This window comes from Scyliorhinus torazame, chromosome 10, assembly GCF_047496885.1.
Source record: "Scyliorhinus torazame isolate Kashiwa2021f chromosome 10, sScyTor2.1, whole genome shotgun sequence".
In the NCBI taxonomy this organism is placed as follows: domain Eukaryota; kingdom Metazoa; phylum Chordata; class Chondrichthyes; order Carcharhiniformes; family Scyliorhinidae; genus Scyliorhinus; species Scyliorhinus torazame.
Genome location: NC_092716.1, coordinates 32,512,503 through 32,525,573, shown reverse-complemented (window position 1 = coordinate 32,525,573; position 13,071 = coordinate 32,512,503). Strand labels below are relative to the sequence as shown.

The 13,071-nt window shown below is 45.6% G+C and overlaps 1 protein-coding gene and 1 pseudogene across 1 annotated transcript in view; both read left to right on the top strand.

The window, feature by feature from the left end:
- Positions 1-13,071, top strand: part of plcg2 (phospholipase C, gamma 2) — a 291,774-nt gene that overhangs the window by 252,422 nt on the left and 26,281 nt on the right. The window contains exons 25-27 of the mRNA XM_072517925.1: positions 2,772-2,877; positions 4,768-4,983; positions 11,992-12,116. Of these exons, the coding sequence (XP_072374026.1) occupies positions 2,772-2,877; positions 4,768-4,983; positions 11,992-12,116 (447 nt within the window). The remainder of the gene's footprint in view (positions 1-2,771; positions 2,878-4,767; positions 4,984-11,991; positions 12,117-13,071) is intronic.
- On the top strand, positions 5,067-5,271 carry LOC140384983 (U2 spliceosomal RNA; annotated as a pseudogene).

Sequence of the window (13,071 nt, the reverse complement as noted above, 5' to 3'; positions counted from 1 at the left end):
ATGACATGAACAGAACTCACAAGCCATTTAATGACAGTTGGAAGCTGTTGAATAGCCCATAAAACACCCTGAGTAAATAAAGAGACTCTTCAAAGTAGCTTTACAAACAATGTGTAGCATTTATAAAAGAATTAGGTATTCTGATTGCAGCCAAGAGTCCATAGAATTCCCTTATTAAACAGACTTCAGAACTGTTATTTCAAGAGATGTCTAAATTGAATTCAGAAAAGCAATGGGAAAGGATGAAACTTTAACATTGGCTATCATACAAGACTACCCTTTTAACTGTGTGAAATGTACTCTTCTATTTTATCCATTTTTTAACTCATCTAAAGGCTTCTCCACATTCACAATGTTGACCTATTACTTGACAGCTTGGTAGAAGTAACAATCTGACAAACACAATGTTAAAGCAGTAATTACATGGCCGAATCATAGCACTTTCAAAACCATTTCACTTACCTCTTCTCTAATCCATGATTCACACTTCCCTGCAGCTGGTGCAAAACACAGCAGCTGCGAAAGTCCAGCCAACTCCGTGAACATTAAAAAACATTCCTGGGATAGACTCTCGATGAGCCCGCAAACTGTCAGTTTCACCCTTCGTAGGAGCGGGCGGGTTTCAGGTCCCTCCTTAACTTCATTAAAATGTCTGAGCTTGCGAATGGAGGCTGGATATAGAATATAGATTCCCTACAGTGCAGAAGTAGGCCATTCGGCCCATCAAGTCTGTGCCGACACTCTGAAAGCACAATCCACCCAGGTCCAATCTCTATACCCGTAACCCCTCTTAGGGGCAATTTGGCATGTTCAATCAAACTAACCTGCACATCTTTGGACCTTTTACTAGTTTGAACCAGTGCACCAATCTTATTGTGGATTTATTTTTTGCATACCATTATCATTTTTGTCCCTCAAAATAAACATCTCTCATGTTTCCATTCCAAACTGAAATGTGCAGTCAATCTTTTAAGTCAAAGCCCCTAACATAGATTAATCTCATGATGCTTCTCTGCACTGCCTCCAGTGATCACTTGCTTTTCAGTGACCACAACTAAACACTGTACCCAATATGTAGTATGACCAAGAGCGCCGCGCAGTTTGAGTATTGCCTCCTCAGGCCTGTGCCATATGCACTGCCTCTGCAGATAAAATTCATAAATTTAAGAAATTCAAAAATTCCTGATCTGGATGGGCTCAGTATAACACAACAGAGAGCATGTTCTAAATAGATCCTCCCAATATAGACCGTCAACTGTAGGGAGTACATATCCAGAAGCTGTGAGCAGACTCCACATGGGTAGTGCACCTGCGGTTTCCTGGTGTGTGTTCCGATCGGTGAGGGTCGCCGTCAGAAGTACACTTTTTGGAAAATTGACCCTGCGCATTTGTGCATTACTGAACATTCGTTTTCATTCAAATTTTCATGTCTAGTTGAATACATGATTTGAACCATGGTCTCATGAGTGCATAAGTGAGGCTGAGATTCCAGGGTAACAGTGAAAGAGATCAATATGGTTGCAGGTGTAATCCATTGGACAATATGCTCAACCAAGGTCATGTATAATTGTCCAAGTGGATGTTAAAGATTGAAGAAGATCCAAGAGTTGGCTTGGTCATTGTCCTTCATTGACCATCACCACCATTTGACCAATTAACTCATTAACATTTGTGGGATCGCTGTGTGCAAAATGGTCTTTCTATTTACCTGCAGATCAATAAGCACTGTACCCTGTATGAATCGCTATTTTGAAATACTCTTGGGAATATGTGCCCATGCCGGCGTAAAACCGCTGGAGTTTTACTCTGGAGTTTCCTGCAAAAAGGATGAGCTGGTTCAATGACCTGCAGGGGACTAGCAGGAACCCAGAGAAATTCTGCGGATACGAGCCCCCGCACTTCTGGTTTTGAGTCCGCTCATGCACACAGCGGCGGCCTCCAGCGGCCGCTCCGAACATCATGGTGGACCCGGACCCGGAGGCAGATGAAAAATGTAGAGCCCCCCGATCGGCCGCGCACCCGAAGATCTAATCCTGCCGATCTGTCCGCCCCCGCCTCTAATGCCCCCTGCCCCCCCACCAGGGCACACGGAGTCCGCAGCCACCACACTAGCATCCTGACCGCCAATAGGTGGTATGAACCACGCCATTGGGATCTCGACCAATCGGGAGTGGAGGATTGCTGGGCTAGCCTCTGGCAATGGGCCCCCAGCCGCGCGGAGTACTCCGCGATCACGCCGATTCTCGGGTCCCGGAGAATCGCCGGACCGGCGCCGAACCCGATTTCGGCATGAAATTGGATTCTTCGCCCCAGCGATTTTGGAGCCGGGCTGCGGAGAATCCAGCCTTCTTTATCTAAGCGGTTGGTAAAATTACAGAAATCCTGACAGAAGCAAAATCCAGAGCGAAGATTACTTTTATTGATAAACTAATGATATGATCATCAGTATCACTGCCTAGAGGGAAACAAACGCACAATGTGTAAAAATGAAAGAAAGATTCAGTAACTAACCAGGATAAAATCCTCATTCTAGCAGCATTCTTTTGCAAGTGATACTTGTCAAAGCATTACAGCTTCTTCTGTGCAGAAAAAAATGTTTAATATCAGTCACATACATTTTGTAGAAGAATGTTTAAAAGGGAAATAAAATCTGGAATGGAACAGATTTATGGCTGAATAGACCGATTAGTGTGTAGCAGTTACTTGTTTGATCATGGGATATTAAGTTTCGGTGAATGGCACAAAAACTTATTTGAGCTCTGTTTTGACAGGAGGAGAATCGAAATGAGATGGAGAGGAAACAGCAGATCGCCAAAGAGTTATCTGATTTAGTTGTATATTGCAGACCAACAAAGTCTCGAGAATTTTTGCTGAACGGTAATTAATTTTCCGTGTAGAGGGGTCATCTTCTCTGGTAGATTTGTAATTAATATTAGTCATTTTCCCAGTCTCGTCCATCAGAATTGTTTACCTGATATTTTCCAGCTTCCTAGTACCAACTGAACAATGACGATACTATTGGTTAATTTGTACAGAGAACGTTCTAACGATTCTTGTCATTAAATCATTTGCGAGCAGGTAGTGAGGCGTGACTGCCCTGGTGTACTGTGAGAATGGATGTACAAGTTCCACTCTGCTCAGCTCCTGATAGAAGCCAACATGAATAAAGAAATGTCGATCAATAGCTCCCTTTAGGGAGGACAAAAATTAAATGGAAGAGTAACACCTAAGTGTCTATGTAGGGCATACTTTAAATGGGGGGTAAGATCATGATAATTATAGATTAGAAAATATATATACAACACTACATTTAACTGCACTGATAGCTACACACACCAGAGTATTACATGAGGTTTTACCCCTTTATTCCCAACTACCTATGTTTCCTGAACTCTGTGATGCCCCTTGTTCCCAAACAACATCCAATATTATCTAACTCTGTGAGCTAAACCCAGCAGATAATTACCACTCACAGGTTATTTGTCCACGTTTAGGAAAACCTTCTTCAGTTTCAGCCACGGCGTAATTTCTCAGTTCGAGTTTTGGATTTTGACCAACTGCCCATTTAGCAATAGCTTGTTTTCAGGGGAAACTGTTTTCTGCAGCCGGGTGTGGCTGTGTTGGTAGCTGCTCCTGCTGTGTCCCTTTCTCCAGTTATTGTGCTACTGATATATCATTCTTTCCCTTTGATGTTACCCACCCTGTGGGCCTGGCCTTTTAGCATATAAGTCCCAATTCCCTTGTCTTTCCACTTTGAAGGTACCTCTTCTATACCCCATTGTTTTCCCCTAGTCACATAGGTAAACACTTGCACTCATACAAATATGCTAATTTGCATATCAAAACTCCCTTCAGACAGCTGTCCTTATCAATTCCCCTTTTCATTTTATTTTATCCCAATTTCATTTTAATCTTAATTTTCCCCAGTTCTTAACTGACCAGAACAGTTTTAAGTTCACCGCCTCTACTCTCTATTCTATTGGTTTGGCTGTGTAATATAACATCCAATTGGCTTTGTTTCTTGTTGCTGTGCATTGCTTGCCTATGTTTGGCATCAACTCCCTAAGACACCTAGTTTTCTCTCAGCTGTTTCTGCCCCATTCATAGAGTTCGCAGGTTGTCTATTTTTCCCTTTTGCGTCACTCTTTTCTGCATTATATTTCTTCTGTCATTGTTCTGCCCTCTCCCATAGTTGGTCCAACTCATTACACAGAACGTACAACTTCGGCAGGGATGTGAAACGGGCAATATCGGTTCATCCATCCATTACACACCCGCTCAGTTTCAAATCATCGCCCATTATACACCCACTTGATATTGATTCGTCCGTCCATTACACACCCACTCAATGTTGGCTCATCTGCCTAGGAGACTCCTGCTCGATGCCCGTAATTGCCTGTTACGTATGTGTTTTATGTTAGATAATTACCGATTAAACATCGGCTCAATATTTGATCATTGCCTGTTACACACCTACTTGATGTCACCCTAGTCGTTACACACCCACTTCATATTAGATCATCGCCCGTTACTCACCACTTGTTATCAGATCATTGCCCATTGCATTCCGATTCAATATTGGATTATTGCCTGTGACACACCCACTTGAATTTGCTTACCACTGACTTCCTCCATTTTACGCCCCCGCCAAAGGTGAAAGCTCCGGCAGTCCTGTAACTTGAGTGATCAAGCTTTTAACTATAGGGGCATAAATGATGAAAAAGGCAAATATAGCAATTACTCAAAAATATAATATCTTCTTTTCAGCTAAAGACATCACTGATTACAAAGAAATGAGATCATTTGCAGAGAACAAGGCAGATACCATTCTGAAACAAAAGTCAAAAGAGTTTCGAGAGTATAACCGCAAGCAACTCTCCAGGATCTATCCAAAAGGCCAACGTATCGATTCTTCCAACTACGACCCAATTGTGCTTTGGCAACATGGATCCCAAATGGCAGCTCTAAATTTCCAAACTCCAGGTGCTTAACATTTTTCATTATATATCTCTTGAACTTGAGTTGTTTTTGATCCAAAGTTTTGCAGCATTAAAACAATAGATATGATCGCTTCTCGGCCTTTTGGCTAAGATCAAGTGTAGTAGTATCTGCTCTGCCTTTTGGCTCAGATCTGGTATGTCTCTCTTGTGGCGACCACGAATTGGATTCAATTTGAATTTGAGTTGGTTTTTGGAGCAGGCAAGGAGCTGGATTAGGGGGTTCGCCCCTGACCCACACTCTGAGCCCTGGCTTTGGAACTCAGAAAAAGTCATTTAAAAAAAAAAATAATAATAAATATGTCAGCAAGAATTCCAGGTATAGTCTGCTGGATTTTCGGTTTAGTATTGATGCCGGGGTAGGATTTGTGAACTTCTACGGCAGCAAAGCTGGCGCCACACCTGAACCGATTCAGCGACTGTTAAGGAGCTCGCACCAGCACCACGTGGAACACAATCTATTCCATTGAGAAATGGTGCAGGATTTGCCGGATTCACGATTGACACTCAGTACGTGGGGAAGGAGGCTGCCAGCCGCCGCTGTTCGACGTGCCTGGGCGCAGATGGCAGATACAGTTAGCGCCACGACCAACACTGTCCGGACCGGCCTGCTGTGCAGGAAAAAAATGCATGACCTCCTCAGGGTGGCAAGGGTGAGTAGGCAACACTGTGCCCCTGGCAACAACACCCCCCCCTCCCCCAACCAGGAGAGTGGTCGAATCCCTACCCTGCACCACATTTCGGCGCCCATACTGGCTGCCATGGCCGGGTGCCCTGACCACTGAGGCCACTAGGAACCCACCCCGTGGGCTGCATGTGTTAGACTGTCTAACACTGTCATTTTCTGTTCTTCCATCCCCCTGGGAGAAGGCCGCACATAACGGCCCGGAGCGGGAGAAAACTGGAGGACCGCTGGACTTGTGGCTTTTAAAGCACAAGTGAACTCGCCGTCGGGACTTTGACCCATTGGAGGCAAAGAATCGCGGTGGCCTCGGAGAATATCGGGTCAGGCCCGCTAATGATATGCCAATGGCGTTTACTGTACGTGCATTCTGGAACGCATTGACGCTGCTGTCAAGGCGGCGAAGAATTGCGATTTGGCGTGAAACCGGTGCCTGCCACGATTTCAGCATCAGAACCGATTCTCTGCCCAATCACGTTTCCCGATTCCGGTGTCGGCCAACGGAGAATCCCGCCCAGGGACTTTAGGTACTGTTGTGCCTGAAGTAAGTTTACACTTACGTCCATGGACAATAAGACGTAAGCAGGAATTCTCCAGCCGTTGCAATTCACTTTTCCCGCTGGCAGCAAACACCATACCCGTGGTGTGGGCTCAATGGAAAACCTATTGACAAGCGGCGGGAGTATAGAATCCCACCGCCAGCGAATGGCACACTGCCGAGAAACACGCAGCTGGGGAACTGGAAAATCCAGTCCATAGTGGCTGAAATAGACCATTTGGCCCATCGAGTCTGCTCCGCCATTTAATGAGATATGAGATCATGACTGATCTAAAATGATAATCCTCGACTCGACTTTCCTGCTGTATCCCCATAATCCTTGATTCCCTTACTGAATAAAGATCTGTCTATCTCAGCCTTGAACATCCCTGAAAGCTAAAGCTCCACAGCTCTCTGCGGTAGAGTATACCACAGATTTACTACCCTCTGAGAAAATACAGCCCTCCTCATCTGGGTGACCCCTTTCTCTGAGATCATGGCCCTCTGGCCCTAGACTCTCCCATAAGGGGAAACAACCTCTCAGCACCAATGGAACATTTCCAAATTCCAATGAGACATTAAACTCACCTGCTTTGCGGCAGCTGGTGCTGTAAAAAAAAGGGGGCATGTCCTCCTTCGATCTGCTCCTTATATACTTTGATGCTGGAGTCAGAGACCTGCTGCGTTGTCTGAAGCTCACTCGACCTGAGTCAGGAAGGACAGGAGAGACAGACGCTTAAGAATTTTAGCACAAGTAAGTCGGTGCGGAGTGGCAATCCGCCACTGATTTGCTACTCCAAAGAAGTTATGGCCAGATATTAGATAAATGTTTTCCATAGTATGGGCGTGATCTAACAAATAAAAAAACAGAGTTCTTGGTGGAGTTAGAAGCGCCAGAACTAAATCCGTTATCCAACTCTATTTTCCCAGGCATCAGTGGGAAAATATCCATCCAGGCTGCACTCAGTTGCATTTCCTGCACTGAGGAGTGAGATCTGGCCCCCGATTTGTCGGCCCCCTCCCTGAGGTGACCCCCGGATCCCAATGAACAACTCATTTGTTGGGTGGTCCTTGAACCCCCCCGCAGCCTAACTTATACAGACAGGGCATCCCCCTGGGCACCGTGGCAGTGCCACGCTGGCATCCAGGGACCAAGGTGACCAGGTGGCATCAGCAGTGCCAGGGTGCCACCTTGCCCAGATCCCAACCACCCTGGGGCCTCCAATCACCTGGGGGATCCTCCCAAGTGCTGTTCCGCTTGGTCCTCGTTAGTGAGGACCAGTGCTAAATGACGCCCAGCTTGGGTCTCCTCAGCGAAGCCGGTAGATCCCAGAAGCCGGTTAGATCTGGCAAGTCTGGTCCCGCCCATTGTGGGTGGGATCCAGATCACGATGTCTCGTTCTCATTTCGTGAACCTTAATGACCGAAACTCAAAAGAGGCGTCTTGCAGGATCGACAGGCTGCGTCCCGTCCCAATTCCGGCAGGTCGCGGCCGGTAAATCACGTCTGAGATCACTTATTTATAATTAGAAAGGTTCCGGCATGAAACAGACAAAGCCCACGCTTACATCAGATTTCTATAGCTCGAATTTCCGAGGACTGGTCACTAGCTTGAAGTCTTCAGAGCAACCACTCTTCATCAAGCATTGCTGACCAGAAAAGGCAGAAGGATCTACAGTGAACTTGTCTGGTGTATTATGAACACACCTTCTGTGGCCATCAAGTCCAGGAGTGGGAGTCAAATCCAGAGCTTCAGGCCAGAGGTATGGACGCTACCCACTGTACACAAGGCCTCCTTCTCACTTACACTGAAGATTTTAAAATTATTTAAGCAATTTTGTGTAAATACCTGAAGGTGACATATCTTTGTGTACAACCTCCAGATGGGGTTTCTGCTCCTTCCTAAATTTATCTAAGTCTTTGCATTGTTACTTTGGTCCAGATCTGAGCAACGGCCATGATTTTCGGATTGGCACTGTGCTCGAATATTCCACGAACTCAACACTTCCGTGATTTCTTCCATGGTTTTCTGATCCCGGCTTTCACTGACGTGCACAGTGCAGTGTCCCTCAAGGAACTCCGTCGGAGCGGCGTAGAGACAGAGGAGATGGGACTTGCTTTTTTACAGCACTAGCTGTATAGTCAGTTTAAATGTCCAGACTCAATGATAGTGAATGAGTGAGTGGATGAATGAATAGGTGGACAGTCAGGTAAGTGGGTAAAGTGTTGGGTTGATAGTGAGTGGGTGAGTAATGTGGCTAAAAAATCTTCAGTCATACGTCCAGTCTCTGATCATCTGGATCAGTTACCAAGATAGTTTTTAAACTCATTTTATGAGGAATAAGTGGAGCACCATACAATCTTGTGGTTCTGGACCCAGGGTACACACATGATCCATCTTAGCTTGAAGTTTCTTGATGTGAAATATCTGTTACGTCAAATTGAAACCAGGCAAATAAAAGCTCCCGTGCTCTTTTGTTAAAATTGCTTAATTTGTGCTGCTGGATCGTAGAATTGCATGATCCAAAAGGAGGCCATTCAGTCCATTGAGCCTCTGATGGCTCTTTGGAACAGCCATCCCAGAAGTGCTGCATCCTTGTCCTTTCTCCAGATTCCTGCAAATGAGTCCTTTAAAGAAAAATACATTGAACAATAGGAGTAGACTGCATTAGTGGGAGTGAGAATAAGGCAAAGTTCAACTATGAAATAATATAGATTTAATAAATAAGTGACAATGGATACAAAACAGAAAATCAAACTGTAAATTCTGAGAAGATGAGAACACTGGGCATAAGCGATATTTTCAGTATCTTTGGATAATGGTGCAGAACAGTGGTGCAAGTATAAGTCCTGTTAAGCCTGGGAAATGCGTCAGTAACATCAGTTATGCTTGCTACTGTCAGTTACGCACCGCGGTTCCGTAATGTGAATTGCAATGTTTAGCTCCAGAGCTTGGATTTTCTTTTCAGCTATCTTGGAAGCAAGGAGTGAGGTGTTGGGTGCTCTGAGGTACAGACGAACCAACACGGTTGCGATTGGTACAACGCAGTTTTATTCCAACCATCTATTTATACATCTGACTTGGCACTCAGCACGTTGTGACTGTGTGAGTGTCTTGCTAATGAGGTCCTGGCCCTGTGCTGTCTCCAGATGGACTGCCCAGGAAGTGTTGTGTTTCTTGTCTTATACTGTGTCTGCTCTTGTCTGTGATTGGCTGTCGTGTTATGTGTGCTAATTGGTCCGTTGGTCTGTCTATCATTATGTATGTGTTATGATGTATGTTTGAATATCATGACATCCCCCCTTTTTTACAAGATTATGTGCCTACGTGGTTATAAATATAAATGTGTCCTGAGTGCAGCTAAAGGTGTGTGTGCGTAATATTTACAACATGTACATGGGGCTTAACTATATACAAGGGGCGATGTCAGGTGTGACATGCTAACGAGGTTGTACCATAACAAAAGAAGAACAACGTTGAAATTTGGAACAATCAAACGAGGCCTGGAACGATAAAACAGTGACATGTTACAAAACAGTAGTTGCTAAAGTTTGACGTGTGAACAGTCTCATAAGTCCAGTCTAGTAGGTGGGCGACGAATTTGGGTTGACCGTTAGGGTGGCACACCATTCATCGCCTGGATTGATGGTGTTGACCCGGTTCGCATCAATGACCGCAACCCGGAAGGCGTCTTGGTCATCTGTGTCGTCGGTTTGGATGTCGTGATGTGGAGGCTGAATGGTCCGCACGTTCCTGCGAGGTTGTCGGAGATGTGGAAGATCAACAGGTTGAGACGCTCGACAGTAGGCAGCGTAGTGGCCCATCTTGCCACAGCGTAGGCATTGTCGGGTTTTTGCAGGACATTGCCCTTTTAAATGTGCAGCTCCACAGTTGCTGCACGTCATGACGTCATGGCGTTCGTTACGCCACTGCGCATGCGCAGTTCGGTCTTGCGTCGGGCGCGCCTGCGCAGCACGTCCCTCAGTGTTGCCGTAGGTTTTGGCGCGCACAAACGCGGGAGGCCTTGAAAAGCGCGCGAAACGGCCGCCCTCGTCCGGGCCGCGGGCGGGGAGAAACTCGATTGCCTGGATGCGTTCGGCCTCATGGGCGGCCTGGCTTGCCGATTCGATCGCGTGGGACTCCCTCCGTGCCAATTCGGTCGCCTGAAATTGGGCATAGCGGCTGGTCGCATTCTCATGCAGGACACAGGCTTCAACTGCAGATGCTAAGGTCAGGCCTTTAATTTTTAGAAGCTGCTGGCGTAGGCCACTGGAGGCAACGCCAAAAACGATCTGGTCCCGGATCATGGACTCTGAGGTGGTGTCGTAACCGCAGGACTGCGCGAGTATGCGGAGGTGCATCAGGAAGGACTGAAAGAGCTCATCCTTACCTTGCAGGCGCTGCTGAAAGACATACCTCTCAAAGCTTTCGTTGACCTCAACGTTGAAGTGCTTGTCAAGCTTGAGGAGGACCGTGTCATACTTAGTTTTGTTCTCGCCTTCCGCGAACACCAAGGAGTTGTATACATCGATGGCGTGCTGACCTGCGGTAGTGAGGAGCATGGCAATCTTTGTTTTGTCCGAGGCGCCCTGTTTTTCATTGGCTTGTATGAAGAGTTCGAATCGCTGCTTGAAGAGCTTCCAATTTGTGCCCAGGTTCCCAGCGACTTGCAACGGCTGCGGTTTGTTGCCATGGCTCAGGATGGCAGATTTGCCGGTAGGTATCGATTCACTCCTGGTATCATGAAGTGTTGGGTGCTCTGAGGTACAGACGAACCAACATGGTTGCGATTGGTACAACGCAGTTTTATTCCAATCAACTATTTATCCATCTGACTTGGTACTCAGCACGTTGTGACTGTGTGAGTGTCTTGCTATGAGGTCCTGGCCCTGTGCTGTCTCCAGATGGACTGCCCAGGAAGTGTTGTATTTCTTGTCTTATACTGTGTCTGCTCTTGTCTGTGATTGGCTGTCGTGTTATGTGTGCTAATTGGTCCGTTGGTCTGTCTATCATTATGTATGTGTTATGATGTATGTTTGAATATCATGACAAGGAGAAACCTAAATGTTCTGTTTTAAAATCTTTTACTTGATTAACCAGCTCCATCATGGTGTTAAATGAGAGTGCAAATTAAACACGGCATGTGAGATTGATGGAGTTAATTATCTTTTCTCATTCCATGTTTTGTTATGTTCTCTTCACAAATTTTATGGAACTGTGGCTAGGACATGATGTCTGAGCTCCACACTTATGGCTCAGAGTTTGATGTCTCCTTGAAGCATTTTTGGGGTAGAGGGGTTCTGTTACGAGTGGGCAGGAGGGTGCGGGGTGGGGACCCCATCGACTTCACCCCCTCCACCCTAATTCTAGCAACACTAAGGTCTATCTGGGGATGCATCACTGACCCCTCTTACAGGACCGAGTGACATACAGACAGTGGCCACCACTCTTGGTGGCACTGCTGGTACGGGAGTGCTGCCAGCCCCTGGTTGGCCGGCAGCTCCCCGGGGCGCGATTTCAATCCTGACGGGGACTTAATCCAACAGGAGGCCCGATGCTGTCCAGGCAAGTGCCTGATTAACTCAGAGTAGCATCGGGTCTCCTGGAGGGAAGTAACGCAGGGCCCCCATCGGTTTTCCAGACAGGTGGTCGAGACCCTTGTTGCACTCATTAAAATCTGCCCAATCTCTCAGAGAGAACCATCTCAGGGTTTGGCGTCTACATTGTACATAACGCTGTGATTCGATAAACCATTTCAATTCTTCTGCTACAGATAAACCGATGCAGTTGAATCAGTCTTTGTTTTCTATGAACGGAAGGACGGGTTTTGTGCTGCAACCTGAGTCTCTAAGGAGCGACAATTCGACTCAACACCGACCATACTCTGTGAAAATAAAAGTAAGGAAAGTCATTCCACGTGGGATGTATTGTGTCATTCTATTTTCAATTGTAATATACAAATAAACAGAATAAGAGCTAGGCTGGCCAAACATCCACGTCCAGGAATGATTGCCTAGCCCCAGGCATCACCTCGGGCCTGAAGGATGCCGCATGTGATTAAAGTTTCCTCCTTTATTCTGACTATCATTGGAAACAGGACAACAAAACATATTTCTTACGGAATTTTAAAGTCACTGGAGTAGAAACTTGTGGACAGGAAATTATTTTGCAAACTAATTCTCATTTATATCTCTGCCGCCCTCCAGGAATTACTTTGTAAATGCTAAATAAGCTTGAGACAGTTGGTACTTCTGAATCACAGACTAGAATTATACTCCCTGGAATTTAGAAGGTTTAGGGGTGGTTTGTGGTGATCTTTGTGAGGGGTTTCCAGGATGGAAGGAGTAGTGTTCACAAAGATGCACACAGCTCATTTGAAGAACTAAACCAATTTTATTAACACTACTAAATTTGAGTTTGACACTTATTCTCAATAGCAAACATACTTGTAAGAATTAAACTACACTCACTAACACTACCTCTCTCTACTAACTATAACTATAATTTCTTAACTAGTTCTGCAATACACTATGAATCTTGTCTTCTTCAGCTCCAGTCTAATCTCCTCGCCGAAGTCCAAGAGCCAGTGCAATTTATAGTCCTGTCCCTTAGCTCCCTCTGGTGTCTAACCTTAACATAACATTAACTCTTCACATGCTGTACATTTGTAAAATGTCACAATATTAAGGGGAGCAGATAGGATAGATAAAGAGAAACTATTTCAGAGTCAGGCCTTCAGGGAGTAAAATTAGGAAGCACCTTGACACACAAAGGGAGTTAGATGTTTGAATTTCTCTTCCGCAAATCAATTTTATATCTGAGATTGATAGATGTTTGTTAGATGGAGTAAGGT